The sequence below is a fragment of the Halichoeres trimaculatus genome, unplaced genomic scaffold (assembly GCF_033239565.1).
Source record: "Halichoeres trimaculatus isolate MK-OKI-2021-1 unplaced genomic scaffold, fHalTri1.1 fHalTri1_scaffold_9, whole genome shotgun sequence".
In the NCBI taxonomy this organism is placed as follows: domain Eukaryota; kingdom Metazoa; phylum Chordata; class Actinopteri; order Labriformes; family Labridae; genus Halichoeres; species Halichoeres trimaculatus.
In genome coordinates, this window is record NW_027437188.1 from 10,557,334 (window position 1) to 10,573,206 (window position 15,873).

The following is a 15,873-nucleotide window of genomic DNA, read 5'->3' on the forward strand; positions in this document are numbered from 1 at the left end:
AGCTCCAGATTCTTATTCTGATCTTCACGTGAGCCTGCCTGTCAATCAAAGAGGCCACGCCCCTAATTCCCCCCCATACTCTAACCTTTAATCCTCGATAAACATGGGGTGCTGTTTTTAAAATCTGTTGTACAGTTGGACACAGACCCTAGTGGACACCCAGAGAACTGCAGGTTATTTTAACATGGGGCTCTATGGGGACTGAGCATCACAGTTTTCTTTGAACCGTTGTGATGTTTCAGGACTTTTATTGAATTTAATGAGCGTGTGATGTCAGTGTCAGAGGTTCACTGTGTAGGTTTCTGAGTGCTGTGTATAATGACACGTTAAACACAGAACCTAACTCCTTGTTAAATTTGTGCATTTGTTGTGTGAGGCTGTTTGAAGCAGGTTTTAAAAAAATGAGAGAATAAATCTGAGGTTTATCAGTCAGGCTGTTGGTTCCCTCTTCTCACTCTCTGCAGCTGTCTCTGTCAGATCTGCAGTCAGGGTGTGAGCAGCTCTGCAGTGTGTGCTCTCACACACTCCTGCAGTGTTAGCGCTCAGGGTTAGTGTAAGCGGGTCTGCTGTGAGCTGGATCCCTGACCAGATGGCTTCTAATCACGCTTAAACAGGAACAGGGGTGTGAGATCTTTAATGTGCAGCATACAGCGCTCCTCCCCTGAGAGCTTCATCCTCCTCCTCTTCCTCCTTCTCAGCTCCTCTCCTTCACACTGCTCCAAAACTTCAGAAATTTTCATATTCCTGTCATAAAGTATTCATGAGAGCTGGATGAGTCGTCTGAGCGTGCTCAGAACGAGTGCAGGGGCGTATGGGGGATCAAAGCTTTGGCTGATGAAAGTGTGTTTGGGGTGATCACACAGAAAGCAGCTCCTCACTGAGTGTGTGTGCGTGTGTTAGCACTGAGGCATGTATGAGAGTGTGTCTACGTATGCCCCCCCCCCTCCTCCTATGTGGAAGGGAAGCAGGTCACTTGTTTCTGCTCAGGTGTATTCCCCTCACGTCTCAGCAGCTGAACTCTCTTTATTTTCTGCAGGATTGTGTTTTTTTTCTGCAGCAGCTGAATAGAGTTTGTTTGCTGCTGGTGCATTCCTCCTCAGCGCCTTCATTAGCTCGGTGTTACGCTGAAAGGTGCAGAAACAGAGAAACATCCTGCAGCAGAGGGAACACTCTCTGTTTCTCTCTGACAAACATTTATAATCCAGAGTGTGCTGTTGTCTCTGAGCTAAAACTAATCAGGAGGTTCCTCATCTCCATCCCTGTGTTTGAGAGAAAGACAAATGGGCAGACAGGTAGATAAACAAAGAGGGGGAGAAAGAAACAGACAGGGGAAGAACAAGAGAGGCAGGGTCAGAGGAGTTATTCCCAAAGTGTTCACATCCTTCGAAGAATAAAATCCACCCCTCCTCCTCCTCCTCCTCCTCCTCCTCCTCCTCCTCCTCCTCCTCCTCATTGTGGGACGAGTTTCAGGGTTTTTAGTTTAAGACCTGCTCAGAGGTCTGTTTTCAGATCCAAGCTGTTGTTAGAAACACTCCCCAATAAGGCTGGGATGATATGCTGTTCTTGTGATTTGATTCTATTACGATTTTTGGGGTGCTGATTTGATTTAAATTGCAATTCTTGATATTTAAGATTTTGCAATTTTTGGTTTGCTTTTTAACACCAGACCACGTGAAAAACTTAAATAGAATAGAATAGAATAGAATAGAATAGAATAGAATAGAATAGAATAGAATAGAACATATTTTACTCATCCCCCAAGGGGAAATTCAGGAAACGTCACAGCAGCAATCAATAAAACAAAAGTAAGAAAGTGTATAGAAAGTACAAAAAGCTCCATAAGAAAACAGATGATGACAGCTTGTCCATCATTGTCCAGTTCAGCCAGCCTCCACCTCCACAGGGTCCAGGACTGAGCTTCTTCAGCAGTCTGTTCAGTCTCTGTCTCCTGGATCCTGTCTGTTCACAGCAGGTGAAGCTCTTCCACCGTGGATGTTGGTGTCTGGTGTTAGCTCTGTTAGCCATGTCTGTGAATAGCATGATGCTACTCTGCCTTCTGGTATTCCCTCTGTTGCTGGGTTAGCACAGCTAGCTTTTCCATCTTTTTGGCTATAGATCTTACATTCCCAACAATGATGGATGGAAGGACAGGTCCATGTCGTCACTTCTTAGCTCACACCTGAGAACCAGCACGTCATCCTCACCTCCTTCTCCTCACCTTGTGGGAAAACATCTGGCCTTACACTAGTTAGCATTGACATGCTACAGGCTGCTAACAGCTGAGTTCACATGTAAACAATGCAACCATGGTTACATGTAGGATCTCCAGACAAACACAGGAGAAAAAGTAGTAAAAATATCACTGAAGACAAAACCAGTTTGGTGTCCATGACCAACAAATAAACCATATAAAGTAATGATCCACTCCAAATTCGAAAATGACGAAAAAGTGATGAAAAATTACAAGAAATGCACAAGGAAGAGAGAGCTGCTGTAACAGGCAGCCACAACGGGGCAGCGCCTAGCAACGTGATGATAATGATATCTACAGGCTATATCAGGAGCTATATTTTCACATAAAGTACTCATTACGTGAGTCGGAGAGACATTCACCTCTGCTGGAGAAAAGTGGTAATTTTTTTCTAACCCAGCTTAGAAACAAAAACTGAAATGAAGAATCTGAATTTGAAGAAAAACATCTATTTTTGGACAAAGAATCTCAACACATCGATTTTTTTTCCCCAACCCTACTCCTCAAGCTGGAGTGCAAACCCTAAAAAAAGTCCAGAAGAAGAAAAGAAAAAAGAAGCAGAAGAAGAAGAGGAGGAGGTGTTCCTTCTGTTGCCTGACCTTTACAGGTAGACTCTTCTTGTCATGAGACATAAAGTAATGAGAGGATGAGATACAGCAGAGGAAGAAGAGCTAAACAGAGTCTTTTGTTCTCCCCCTGAGGGTTCTGTGGTTGTTGGGACAACTGTAAAGGTGTGAGATCACCTGCTCTACCTGAGAAATACCTGTCAGTTCATCAGATCTCCGCCTACATCAGACTCATACCTAAGTCTGAACGCACCTAAACACCTGACCTCACACACCTCACACACCCTCAGCTGTGCTGTACGTACCTGTCTGCTCTCAGCTGACTTGTCCTCCTCCTTCCTGTCCCTCCAGGTGCCCAGGTACTCGTTAGCAGTGAGAGCTCTGGACAGCGGGGCCCCACCGATGTCCTCAACTGTAACGGTCAACATTGACATCTCTGACGTCAACGACAACCCGCCCACCTTTTCCCCCGCCAACCTCTCCACTGTCATCCAGGTGAGCCACACCCAGTGACCTCTGAATCTTCAGACACACCTTGCACAGGAAGTTTCCGACGGTGTTATAAACTCGTACACCCACACGTTTTATATTAGACAAAGTTTGACCCAAAGAGTCATCACCGCGCAGCAGAGTGTCCATTTACTCCCACAATATTTGCAGCACACTTGCTGCTCCCAGTTACTGAGACGGCAGCTACACAAACAGGATGTTTAAGCACAGGTGGGTCATCCTCATGAGTATCACCTGGACAGGTGTTAGGTTTAAGCGGAAGGATGGTGGATGTTAACGCTGATCAGCTGATGGACACACTTTGATGATTTTATAGACAGGCTGTGTGCAGAGACGCTCTCAGCCACTCGGGGGCAGTGTTACACATAGATGATTTCAGAGCCACAGATCATGAGCCATTTCAGCAGTTGCTAAGCAACAAGGCTCTCTGCCTGAACTTCATCTCAGACTCCTGTGGGACGGGGGGGGATCAGTGTATGTGATCAAACCCATCACCAGAACACTTCCTGCCTCTGCTCAGAGCGCCCACCATCAGCTCCTGGTAACACGTCCAGATCCACGTTGAACTCAGCGTCAGTTTTACAGAGTTCCCCTGTTGGAGCTTTAACACACACACACACAAACACACACACACACACACACACACACACACACACACACACACACACACACACACAAACACACACACACACACACACACACACAGAGGTGTTTAATCACACAGTAGGCAGAGATGTAATGCTCTGACTCCTCCCCTGCCACACACAGGAGAACAAGCCAATCGGCACCTCCATCCTGCAGCTGTCCGTGACAGACCTTGACTCCTCCCACAACGGCCCACCATTCCACTTCAGGATCCTGTCGGGAAACTCAGGAGGAGAGTTTGTTCTGGAGAAGGATGGGACGCTGGTTGCCAACCAGGTGTTCAGGAGAAACCTGGCTACTGAGTACCTGATCCAGATCCAGGTAAAAAGTTCTACAGGTGTCAGAGTCAGGGGATCCTATTAAACCTTTCCTTTACTCCCCCCTTCAGGTGTCAGACTCCTGTTAAACCTCTCCCTTACTCCCCCCTTCAGGTGTCAGACTCAGGTAACCCCCGTCTGTCCTCGTCCTCCACACTGACGGTCAGGGTGATCGAGGAGTCCCTCCATCGGCCCGTGGCGTTACCTTTAGAAGTTCACATTGTCACCATGGAGGATGAGTTTCCTGGAGGTGTGATTGGCCAGCTGCACGCCACTGATGCCGACCCCTATGATGCTCTGACCTTTGGCCACGCCCCCCCAGCCCAGCGCAGCCTCTTCAAGATCAGCCCTCGGGATGGAAAGATTATTGCTCTTGGGGGGTTGGACGCAGGCCAGTACTACCTGAACGCCAGTGTGAGTGATGGCCGCTTTGCTGTGCCTGTGCCTGTGAGCGTGCACGTGGAGCAGGCGACCCCAGAGATGCTGCGTGAGGCGGTGACAGTGCGGTTTGAGAGTGTAATGCCGCAGGATTTTGTAGCACTGCACATGAAGAGCGTGCTGAAGGTGCTGCGTCAGGCCGCTGCCTCGCAGCAGCACGATAAACTGCACATGCTCAGTCTGCAGCCGGTGGGAGGAACACAGCAGCTGGACATGCTGGTCGCTGTGGAAACAGCGGGAGAGGGATACTACAAGGCAGCGTACCTGACCCAGAAACTGAGTGCCTCACGGAGGCAGCTGGAGGAGGTGCTGAGGGTGTCGGCCATCTTGGATAAGAACTGCTCGGGGCTGGAGTGTCGAGGAGCGCAGTGCGAGCAGAGTATCATCCTCGACTCACACAACCTCGCAACATACAGCACGCCACGGGTCAGCTTTGTGTCTCCACGCTTCCATCGCACCTCGCGATGCACCTGCACAGGTAAGTCTCAAATAGGAGGGGCATGTGACTAGTCTGCAGGCTGAGAACTTGAAGAGAGCGACGGCACAAACAATACCGAAAAAAAGCCAACAGTCTGTGTTTCAGTGTTTGTTTCCTTAAAGGAACAGTACATAGTAAGAGTCAGCATCAGTAATGTCAAACAGGAAGTAGAGACAGTCTACAGTGGCCTATGAGGTTCATCAAGTAGAATGATGATTTTTCTCAACTTTTTGTAACTGTGATCCTTCTGACTGTGTGTGTGTGTGTGTGTTTGTGTGTGTGTGAGCAGACTCCAGCTGTGCCGTGCTGTCTGAACAGTGTGAGGACCAGCCCTGTCCTGCAGACATGCAGTGTGTTTCCATTGAGGCCTCCAGGGGGCGTTACGCCTGCCAGTGTCCCCCAGGAAAGCTGGGAGAATGTGCAGGTGTGTGTCAGAGTTACTTGTGCCTGCATGCTCTTACACTCATTTTGCATTTGTTCCATGAACTTATGGATTTGTGTGTGTGTGTGTGTCCAGGTCACTCGTCCCTGAGCTTCTCAGGTAACAGCTACATTAAGTACCGCCTCTCCGAGCGTCTGCAGACGGAGATGAGGCTCAGCCTGAGGATCAGAACGCTGCAGAGCCGAGGAATCATCATGTACACACACGCTGAGCCCTGCACTGTTCTCAAGGTACACACAGACACACGCACACACCTATACACACACTGCTTGTGTGTATCTTTGAGTGTGTATCATGTACCTATGTGTTTCTGTAGCTGGAGGAGGGGAAGCTGTGGTTCCAGCTCACCTGTGGTCTCCCTGACGGTCCCGGTGGCGTCTCTGACGGCTCCGACATGTTGGGCATCTCTGGGCGGAGGATCAACGACGGCAGCTGGCACACAGTCGCTCTGGAGCTCAACAGGAACTTTAGCAGCCTGGCACTTGATGATAGCTATGTGGAGAGACGCCGTGGTCCACCTTTTATGCAGCCACTGGCTCCAGACCGGACCATCTTCTTTGGAGCTCTGGTAAGTGAGGCTGAGGTTCAGAGACCTGGACCCAGAATAACACCTTTACCTGCCGCAGAGTTCCAGCAGATCACTCTGTGAACACAGCCAGCCAAACGTTCTGCTCCTAACTCCTCAGGTGCAGAACCCGAACTCTCGCAGCCTGGTGGACTCTCAAAAGGACCCGCAGGTCTTGGAGGGGTTTCAGGGCTGTCTGGACTCTCTGATGCTGAACAACAATGAGCTGCCGCTGCAGAATAAACGCTCCCGATACGCAGAGGTGGTGGGTCTGACCGAGATGAAGCTAGGCTGCATCCTGTACCCTGACGCCTGCCTGCAGCAGCCGTGCCGCAACGGGGCCACCTGCACTAGCCTGCCCTCTGGTGGTGAGTGACAGAACTACAGCAATTTGCACCTGGAGCTAATGTCTTATCTGTAAGGTCCAGATCCAGTACTTCAATATTCCAAAACTATCTAGAGAAACCCAAATCCCTCAGCCTGGTCTGCATTAGACCAGGTTTCATGTATCAGGTATCAGAATTAGTCCTGGGCCATGTTAGATTCGGTCCCAGGTATTCAAGTCAGTCCTGGTCTTATCTGTATTCTGTTTCACTGAAACTAAATGTTCCTCACTTACAAAAGAGCAAAGCATCATGGGAACTGATTGAACCAACTGTGTTACTGACAGAGCTGTGTGTGTGTGTGTGTGTGTGTGTGTGTGTGTGTGTGTGTGTATGTGTTTGTGTAATTGAGTGATGTCCCAGAGGTGTGTGTTTTGGCAGCACTGTAAACACTGTTTCTGATCTGAATGCTTAATGAACTCTCCATCTCCCCCCCCCCTCCTGCAGGGTTCCTGTGCAGCTGTAATCCCCAGTACACTGGGGGGCGCTGTGAGTTGGAAATAACAGCGTGTGCTCCCAATCCGTGTCAGAACGGAGGAGTGTGTAAAACCATCGGGAACGCCTTCTTGTGCAGCTGCAGGAGAGGATTCAAGGGCCTGACGTGAGCCTAACACACACACACACACACACACACACACACACACACACACACACACACACACACACACACACACACACACACAACACACTGTCAGGTCATCAAACCTTACCAGCACAAACAAATCAAACCATGAACAATTCAGAAAATCTCTTCTGCACTGGCATTTAACATCCACTAGGTGGCAGCATTTCTCTACACTTCAGTCTGTTTTCTGTCAGACAGTATCCTGTTAGTCACCTTCAGAGACAGCATCTGAGCTCATACACAGAGAGGAGCTAACACACACACATACTTACATACATACCCACACACACACACAGGAAATGCTGACCAACACTCTCAGTCAAAGAGTCTGTGGGTCATTGTCTGCTAACACAATTATCTTTCTCTTTCAGCTGTGAAGAAGACGTGAATGAGTGTGACCGCAGCAACCCGGAGGGTGAGTGTGAGAATGGCGGCGTTTGCGTCAACACTCATGGCTCCTTCTACTGCAACTGCACGGCAGGTTTTGTGGGTCAGCGCTGCAGCCTGCGACCGGTTGTCGTCCCCGACATGCAGGCAGGGCACGCCGTGGTGGGCAAAGAGGAGCTCATTGGTATAGCCGTGGTGCTCTTTGTCATAATCACCCTCATCATCCTCTTCATCGCCTTCCGGAAGAAGGTTTTCCAGAAGAACTACTCCAGGAACAACCTGTCTCTGGTTCAGGACCCTGCCACCGCCGCACTACTCAACAAGGCCAACGGAGTGCAGTTCAAAACCCTGCACTGCTCCCCAGGGGACCCCCTGAACCTGTACTCAGAGCCCACTGTGGTGGGAGTTGGGGGGATGCTGGGGCCCCCACAGGTCCCTGTGAGACCCATGGCTTATACACCATGTTTCCAAGGCGACCCACGCTCCACCTTGGAGAAAATGGTGGATGGTCGTGGGGTGGAGCACACAGAAATGAGCACCTTCCACCCAGAGTCCCCAAGAATCCTTTCAGGGACCACCAGGAGAGGCGTGGTGGTCTGCAGCGTGGCCCCCAACCTGCCAGCAGTGTCCCCTTGTCGTTCTGACTGTGACTCCCTCCGTAAGAGCCCCTGGGACAGCGATGAGGGTGAGTGTGTGTGTGTTTTACCTTCATCAGCCTCAGTGACCAGGTGAGATCATGAACTCTGACCCCCTTTGACCCCCTACAGGTAAGATGGTGGACATGGCAGAGGAGGTGACGTGTTTCTCAGGGAGCAACAAAGGCAGCAACTCAGAGGTCCAATCACTGAGCTCCTTCCAGTCTGACTCCTGTGATGATAACGGTAAGACACACTCACACACACACACACGACTCATCAGTGGGGCTGATTCAGGACTCAGGGAGAAGCTGGTTCAGGTTTTTCTTTGGGATGTTTCTCTGTTTGGCTCAGGATTCATCATGCTCTGCTTCACACCTGCAGGTGATTCACCTGTGAAACACAGTATGACCTCTGACCTGTCAGAGACAAACAGACAGTCCCTCTGAGACCTGAGGAGTCCCAGCTGCTCCTCTCTTTTCTTTTCTCTCTTCTCCTCTCTCTGCTCCTCCGCTCCCTATCCTCCTGAATCAGCTCCTTCTGAATCAGCTCAGATTGAACTCTGTGTGTCGGGGCTGGGCTCACTCTGTGTTTGCTGTCAGTGGTCTTTGTGCTGGAGCTGTTTGTGGTCTCATTTTTTACATTTCATCATCCCGTTTGCTCTCGACTTATTTTGCAGTCCATGGCGATCATTGTTTTAATTTTCAGAGCGTTGTTAAATTAAAACACTGTGCAGACTAAAGTTGAGTTGTGTTCTTCTGTTTTGTTCTCACGGCTTCCTCAGCTTCTGTGAAGATGTGTTTGTGTGGCTGATTTATTTTAACTGAACCCACCTGAACATGGCTGTGCCGTTCTCTTCCCTGCTCGATGACCTGATGAAGCTCTGTGTGCAGGACGAGCAGCAGCCTCGATGAGTTTCTTTAAGATTCTGTTCGAATGTTTTTGAAAACTTGTCCTTTCTTCCTTCCACAAGCCTCCATAGTGACCGTTATTCGACTGGTCAATGATGCAGTCGACACAATCGAGAGTGAAGGTACCACATCTCATCTCATCTAATCTCTGTCTCCTCCTGTCTCTTTCTTTTCTGGTCTGTCTGAAAACACTCTCACTGCCTCACAGACTTCTCCTCTCAGTAACTACACTCAGTCAAAGTCCCATCATGTCCAGGGTTAGAGTTAGGGTATTACTCCTCAGACGTTAGTCTCTCGTACCCCCTCTTTAACTCAGCGATCTTTGAGCACAGAGTCTCATCTGTCTGACAGTCTGCAGGTATTGATTCTCCTGATCAGCTAAAGGAGTGGGTCCACTCATGAGTTCCTCCATGTTGCTGAAACAGTGTTAAACAGAATGAATACCAGCCTCTGTTTCTGCTCTGAGAGACTGAAGACGCCCTCGCCCTTTGGTCAGAGTGGGGCTGTGAGAGCAATCACTGTGTAACCTTGCTGTGAACTCACGATGTGGCTCTCCCTCCTCGTGATTCCACAGCGACACAAAGACAGTTTAAAGTGAACTCAAACTGAGTGAGACACTTCACATCAGTATAGAGAGTTTGGTTCTCAATGAGGAGGTCAATAAACTCCAAACAATGATAAACAGACTGTATAACAGCAGCTCCCAGTGTCTGCGGGAAGCTCTGAGTGTCTCATGAACGTGTACAGCTCCCCCTAGTGTTTACTGACAAAATACCACAGTTCTCCCTCTTGACCATCTGCTAGCACGTAAACTACAGGTTAGCTACCAGGTTAACCACAACCAGGCTAACTACAGGACAGACATAACCGGGTTAACCAAAGGTTAACTGAAACTGGGTTAACTACAGTCAGATTAAGTAGAACCATGTAAGCTACAGGTTAGCCACAAGGTTAGCCACCAGGTCAACCACAACAAGGTTAACTACCATTAGGTAAACTACAGGTAAAGTAATGGTCAACCACAATCAGGTTAACTAAAAGTTAACTGGAAAGGGGTTAACCACAGGTTGACTATAACTACGCTAACTATAATCAGATAAACTGTAGGTTAGCTGGAAACATGTAAACTACAGGTTAGCCACCAGGTTAGCTAAAACTAAGATCACTACAGGATAACCACAACCAGGTTAACCACAGGTTAACTGTAACCAGGTTAACTACCATTAGGTTAACTACACCTTAAGTGTAACCATGCTAACTACACGTTAGCCACATGTTAACTCCTGTTGCAGCATGTTTTCCAGGACTGCAGTTTACAAAAACACAAACTCTGTAGAGGCTAAAATCAATTTAACACATTTAATCTCTGCTGTCCAATCAGAGAGAACACACACGCTCACACACACCCATTCAAACACACACACACACACACACACACAGGATCTTATGACTGGATGTTTAAGACTGTGTGTTCTGTTGTTCTCCTCACAGTCTCTGTGATGGACCACGGTCAAACGTATAACAGAGGTGACTACATTCCCCACAAACACTCCCTCTTTCTTCCTGTGCACCATCCATCATCCATCCATTTATATACATGTATCGTTGTTCCTCTCTCCTCCTTCCTCTCTTTCTGTCCCCTTCATCCCCTCCCCTCCCTCCTCCACCCTCTGCTCTCCTTCAGTCTGAGCTCTGTGTCTCCATGTGATGCGACCTGACCCCTCCCACAGCTTGTTGGACGCCCATTATGCTGCTGTGCTGATTGGCTGAATCTTTGCCCTCCCTCCATCCTCTCCCTGTGTCTGATTTGTATCTGCAGCCCAGTGATGTTCTGTTCAGTCTGTAGTGATCAAGTTGTCTCATGGTTTGTGTTTGGCTTCCATGCATGAATGTCTCCTTCTTTCAGATGTTGTGTTTTAACTCATCTTTGCTCGCTGGTTGTTTTGTCACTGTTCTGCTAGATTTGTCTCCTGGTCAAATGGATGTTAATAGAATGATCGATGATGTTTCAGGAGATTGTTGGCTCTAACACCCAGGTTCATCCTACCTGAGTCCCATTTCAAGTGCTTTCCCTGACCAGGACACTTGGTCCAGTCAGTCAGAGGATGAGCCAGCTCACCTCTGACTGACTGTAGGTTCTATGAATAGCACCGAATCCATTAGATTCAAGTCTGGATCTATGTCCAAATCTGGACAGCCCATTCTGTTTAAGATTCTTAGGCTTGCAGTCACTTTATTACAGAAAAACACTTTACCTTCAGCATTTGGACATGAAACAAGGTTACTGCTGTCACAGAGGGTCAGGGTTACCATCCCACACAGCTCCCACGTGCTCAGAAGAATCAGCTTCTTTAACTGTGCAGGAGTCAGTCCAGAGACAGCAGGTCTCTCCAGAGAAACATAGACTGAAGGTACTTTGGTCCATCAGTCAGCCTGTCAGGGTTTGTGCTGTCGTAGCTGAAAAGGGACAGAGAGGGCACATTAGAGCCAACAACCTTCAGACTCCAGCGATCGATCTGTGGTTCACTGACCGCTCACAGAATCTACCAGAAATCTGACGTATGACATCTGAATCACACTCTGGTCAACATGAATTATGTTCTGCACTCCATGAAGCTCAGCATGCTGTGACCTCTGACCCCTGACCCTTAAAGGCTCCTGCTGTGCATGTGACCCCCCTCAGGACTGACGTGTTTCAGGATGTGTTATTATGTGCCTGACCTGCAGCAGTCCTGTGTGTCCTCTGATGTTCCTGCTGCTCAGTGGAGTCTCACCTGCTGAACGCCCCCACTGTGGGGTCCAAGTGTTGATCTTTGTCCCTGTGCAGGTCTTCACTAACTCTCTTTCTCTGCTATGCAGCGTACCACTGGGACACGTCAGACTGGATGCCCAGCACCCGTCTGTCTGACATCGAGGAGGTCCCGGTGTATGAAGCGGCACCTGGAAGCGAGAGGTCTGGTTCAGTTCCTCGCCTCGGTGGAAGCACGCGTGAACTGGAATCAGACTACTACCTGGGGGGGTATGACATCGACAGCGACTACCCCCCTCCCCATGATGAGGTCTTCTTGTCCCAGGACCAGCTGCCTCCCCCACTGCCCACAGGTGAGGACTACCCTGAGGCCTACATGCCCCTGCCCACCAATCCGTCAGCCTCCAAGGAGAGCACCCTGAGCTCGGGCAGCACAGGGCCTCAGCACCCCAGACCGCACTTCCACCCCAGCCAGTACCTGCCCCCCCACCAGCTGCCCCTGGGGGAGGTACCCCACGGAGACCGCAGCCCTTCAGTTGGGGGGGTAACTCCAGGAAACGGGGACACTGAGGACTCCGTGTCACTAAACATGCGTTTATCTGTCGGAGCGTCCTCGGCCTCGGACATGTCTGCCCCCTGTGGGCTGGAGGACTCTGAACATGGCAGTGACTTTGACAGTTTGGACGAGCTGCGTCGAGGAGTGACGATCACCACGGACTCTCAGCAACAGACTGAGGTGTGATGGATCAGGTACAGAGTGTATGATGGGTCAGAAGGAGTACGACGTTGACTCAGACAGCAGGAAATGACACGCAGGTTTAATCAACGGGGAGGAAGACTAACAAAGACCCAAACAAACCAGACCACATCCAGTCTGAGTCTGTCCTGGACCAGCAGAGTCCAGTTCTGTCTGTCTGTGGTCAGTCTGTCCCTGCTGTGCAGACCAATCTGAAGTGTCCTTCCTGCTCCACAGAGAGTCACAGAAATGTGTATGTAGTGGTTTAGAGAAGGTGAATGAGAGACTGATCTGCCGAGTCTGGATCGCACAGACGTGATGAAGAAAAGAAGAGAAGGGACGGTAACGTAAGTGAGCAGCTGGTATGGTTCCTGCTCCTTCTCCCATCAGACCACATCTTTCTAAAAGAAATCCCTGTTTTCTTTTTCCTCCTCCTGGATTTGTACATTTTTGTAGCACTCTGAGCTTGTACAGACTTTGTAAAATAGGTGATCTTACTGATGAGTATGTTTGAACCGTGTTCTGGCCACATTTCAGAAAGCCATGTATTGTTTTAATGCTGAATGCTTGTCCCTGTCCCCAAATGAAAAATCCCCTCAAAGCCATGACACCACATCAGCCATCCAAACGTTCAAAGTATCGATGAGCTTCCAGAAAACTTTGTGTTGTACAGTTTGTGTCAAAGCCAAGAGCTGCTGCAGCCTCTGACTGATTCTAAGGCTCTTATCTCCACACTAAAAACTGATGCACAACTAAGAGCAAACAGATCTCTGACACCACCATTAAATCCTCTGATAAAAGTAAGCACTGATCACATGTATGGATATGATCTGTATGTAATATTTCTGCCTTATCAAAGGATCTGTGAGCATCAGTGATGTGGGCAGGGAACAGTCCTGAGGATGAACTGAGAACCAGGTTTAATCTGAGCTCACTGTCCCTCTTGGTGTCGGCATTTTGAGTTGTTTTTGTTGCACTAGTTATTTTTAATGTTTTGAATTTTGTGCCATATTTTTAAGAGCCTGACGGTTTGGGGGGGCAGTCAGTCCATTCATGGTGGAGGGACTCTGTGAAGCACACGGATTGACTGCAGGTTAAATATCTCTGTCAGGAGGGAACTGAGGAGCTCCTGCTGCACCGTTCAGAGTCTGTAACCACATTTTAACAGTGTCAACCATCTAACTTGTCAAATACTGAAACGCTATTTTTCCCAAAGCCATGAGGGACTGAACCATTTCACAGTTTTGTGTCCCTCTGTAGCATCTTCAGCTCGGCTGCAGGTTGAGGTAAGAATCAAACTGAGGTCAAAGAATGAGGTCAAACTCAAACTAAGGTTGAACTTAGACTGAGGTCAAAGAATGAGGTCAAACTCAAACTAAGGTCGAACTCAGACTGAGGTCAAAAGAATGAGGTGAAACTCAATCTGAGGCCAGTCTCAGACTGAGGTCAAAAGAATGAGGTCAAACTCAGACTGAGCTCTAACTCAAACCTAGGTCAAACTAATTTTGATGTCAAACTGAAACTGAGGTTAAACTCAGACTAAGTCAAACCTAAAATAAGGACTAACCTGGACTGAGGTCAAAAGACAGGTCAAACTCAAGCTGAGGTTAAACTCAGGCTGAGGTTAAACTCAGGCTGAGGTCAAACTCAGACTAAGGTCAAACTTAAAATAAGGACAAACTCAGACTGAGGTCAAACTCAGTTTGTATCTCAAATAGTGTACTTCTGCACTTATACTTACTTTTTTGAGTTTATAACTGTTCACACTGACAATGTGGAAAACGCAGGGTATTGATCTCTCAGCTGGCGCACTTAAAGTGTCAAAACGCTAAGTGTGACAAGCTGGACACTTCTCACACTCATTGGTTGCCATCTTGGCGTCGTAGAGGAAGGGGCGGAAACGAATCAAACAAAGGTTAATGGTTGCAGTGGTAAATGAATGCATCTGTGAACAGTTGTGTAATGCAATCGTCAAGTGCAAAGCCGCAGTATTTGATTTGAGACAACACTACTCTGTAAGACTTTGTGCACTGTTCAATTAAGTACAGAGTGCAGACAGTGCGTTTCATGTTGGTGTACTTACGGAAGTATCTGATTGGAAACACAACCCCAGTCTGAGGTCAGATTTAGACTGAAGTGAGATCCTGAAGGAGATCTGGAATGACTTCCTCAGACCCTGCAGCCGATGTCTGATGGTCTTTTTGTACCCTGAACAGACCTGGTCCTGGTCCAGTCTGGGCCCTGCTAACAGCCCCTGGTTCTTTGTAAAGATGTTTGTGTTGAACCTGTACAGTGTACATAGCTAGGTTAAATTTAAAGTGTTGATTTTGTAGATATGAAAATGAAATCCTGAACTGCCTTTGTTAATTTTTGTTGTTGATGTGAACTAAAGAGACTTTTTCTCACTCCTCTGCCGCTGACTGACTGAATGCCACGTCAATGTAAGAATACATTTTGCACAGAATTAAACCCAGAAAGTTTACCCCAGCTGGTGTTGGTCTTCGTTTTACTTCTTTATAGTCACATATAAATCTTTTACTACATCTTTTCATCTCAAATGTTAAACTGAAACCATTATATTCAGTTACCAGTCTCTACAGTTTTTCCATCCTCTGCAGACAGTAAAAGCTTTCCCTGCACACAGGGCAGACTATTCATATTGATACTCTCTGACACACCATCAGCTGCTTACTGTCTGCCTTGGGAGGTTTTTATAATCAAACCTGAGCATTGTTCAGGCATGAAACAGCCTTTTGGTGTCCTCAGTTAGGATCATGTTTTTCTGCCGCACTGTGATTCAAGGAAGGAGTGTCACACACTCCTGTTGTTGGTACAGTCAAACACAGACCCCCAAATTTGGCCCTAAACGATCAGTTACTTCATGTTTGGTAGAGTCAGTTCAGAAACATTCATTGATCATGAGTGAAAAAAACACATTGAATCAGTCCTCTCTGTGTTTTCAGCAGGAACTAGACACTGCCCTTTAGCAGTGAACCACAACCTGAGTTTATACCCAGACAAATCACAGCAGAGGAAGAGTTCAGGTTAACACACTGAGCTCATTCTGATTCATGAGTGTGAACACGCTCATGAATCAGAGGTGTCACTTCCTGTCCAGCTACAAAAGTGATAACAGAATGGTGTGAAGGAGGATGCATCATTACATGAAACAAATAGTCTGTGTTTATCAGTAGGACTCTGTAACTGTCACAGTCTCTGTATGTATGTGATCAGC

At 48.0% G+C, this 15,873-nt stretch overlaps 1 protein-coding gene across 7 annotated transcripts in view; it reads left to right on the forward strand.

The window, feature by feature from the left end:
• Window positions 1–15,125, forward strand: part of fat3a (FAT atypical cadherin 3a) — a 98,668-nt gene extending 83,543 nt beyond the window's left edge. For 4 of the 7 annotated variants that reach the window (XM_074679730.1, XM_074679731.1, XM_074679732.1 and 1 more), the window contains 13 exons: window positions 3,169–3,312; window positions 4,096–4,293; window positions 4,404–5,205; window positions 5,495–5,629; window positions 5,723–5,877; window positions 5,964–6,215; window positions 6,334–6,580; window positions 7,043–7,196; window positions 7,592–8,292; window positions 8,375–8,488; window positions 9,216–9,275; window positions 10,645–10,680; window positions 12,013–15,125. In XM_074679730.1, coding sequence (XP_074535831.1) covers window positions 3,169–3,312; window positions 4,096–4,293; window positions 4,404–5,205; window positions 5,495–5,629; window positions 5,723–5,877; window positions 5,964–6,215; window positions 6,334–6,580; window positions 7,043–7,196; window positions 7,592–8,292; window positions 8,375–8,488; window positions 9,216–9,275; window positions 10,645–10,680; window positions 12,013–12,644 — 3,630 coding nt within the window. In that variant the 3' untranslated portion in view covers window positions 12,645–15,125. The remainder of the gene's footprint in view (window positions 1–3,168; window positions 3,313–4,095; window positions 4,294–4,403; window positions 5,206–5,494; window positions 5,630–5,722; window positions 5,878–5,963; window positions 6,216–6,333; window positions 6,581–7,042; window positions 7,197–7,591; window positions 8,293–8,374; window positions 8,489–9,215; window positions 9,276–10,644; window positions 10,681–12,012) is intronic. The other 3 variants (XM_074679734.1, XM_074679736.1, XR_012599118.1) reach the window with 2 other exon arrangements.
• Window positions 15,126–15,873: the final 748 nt, after the last annotated feature.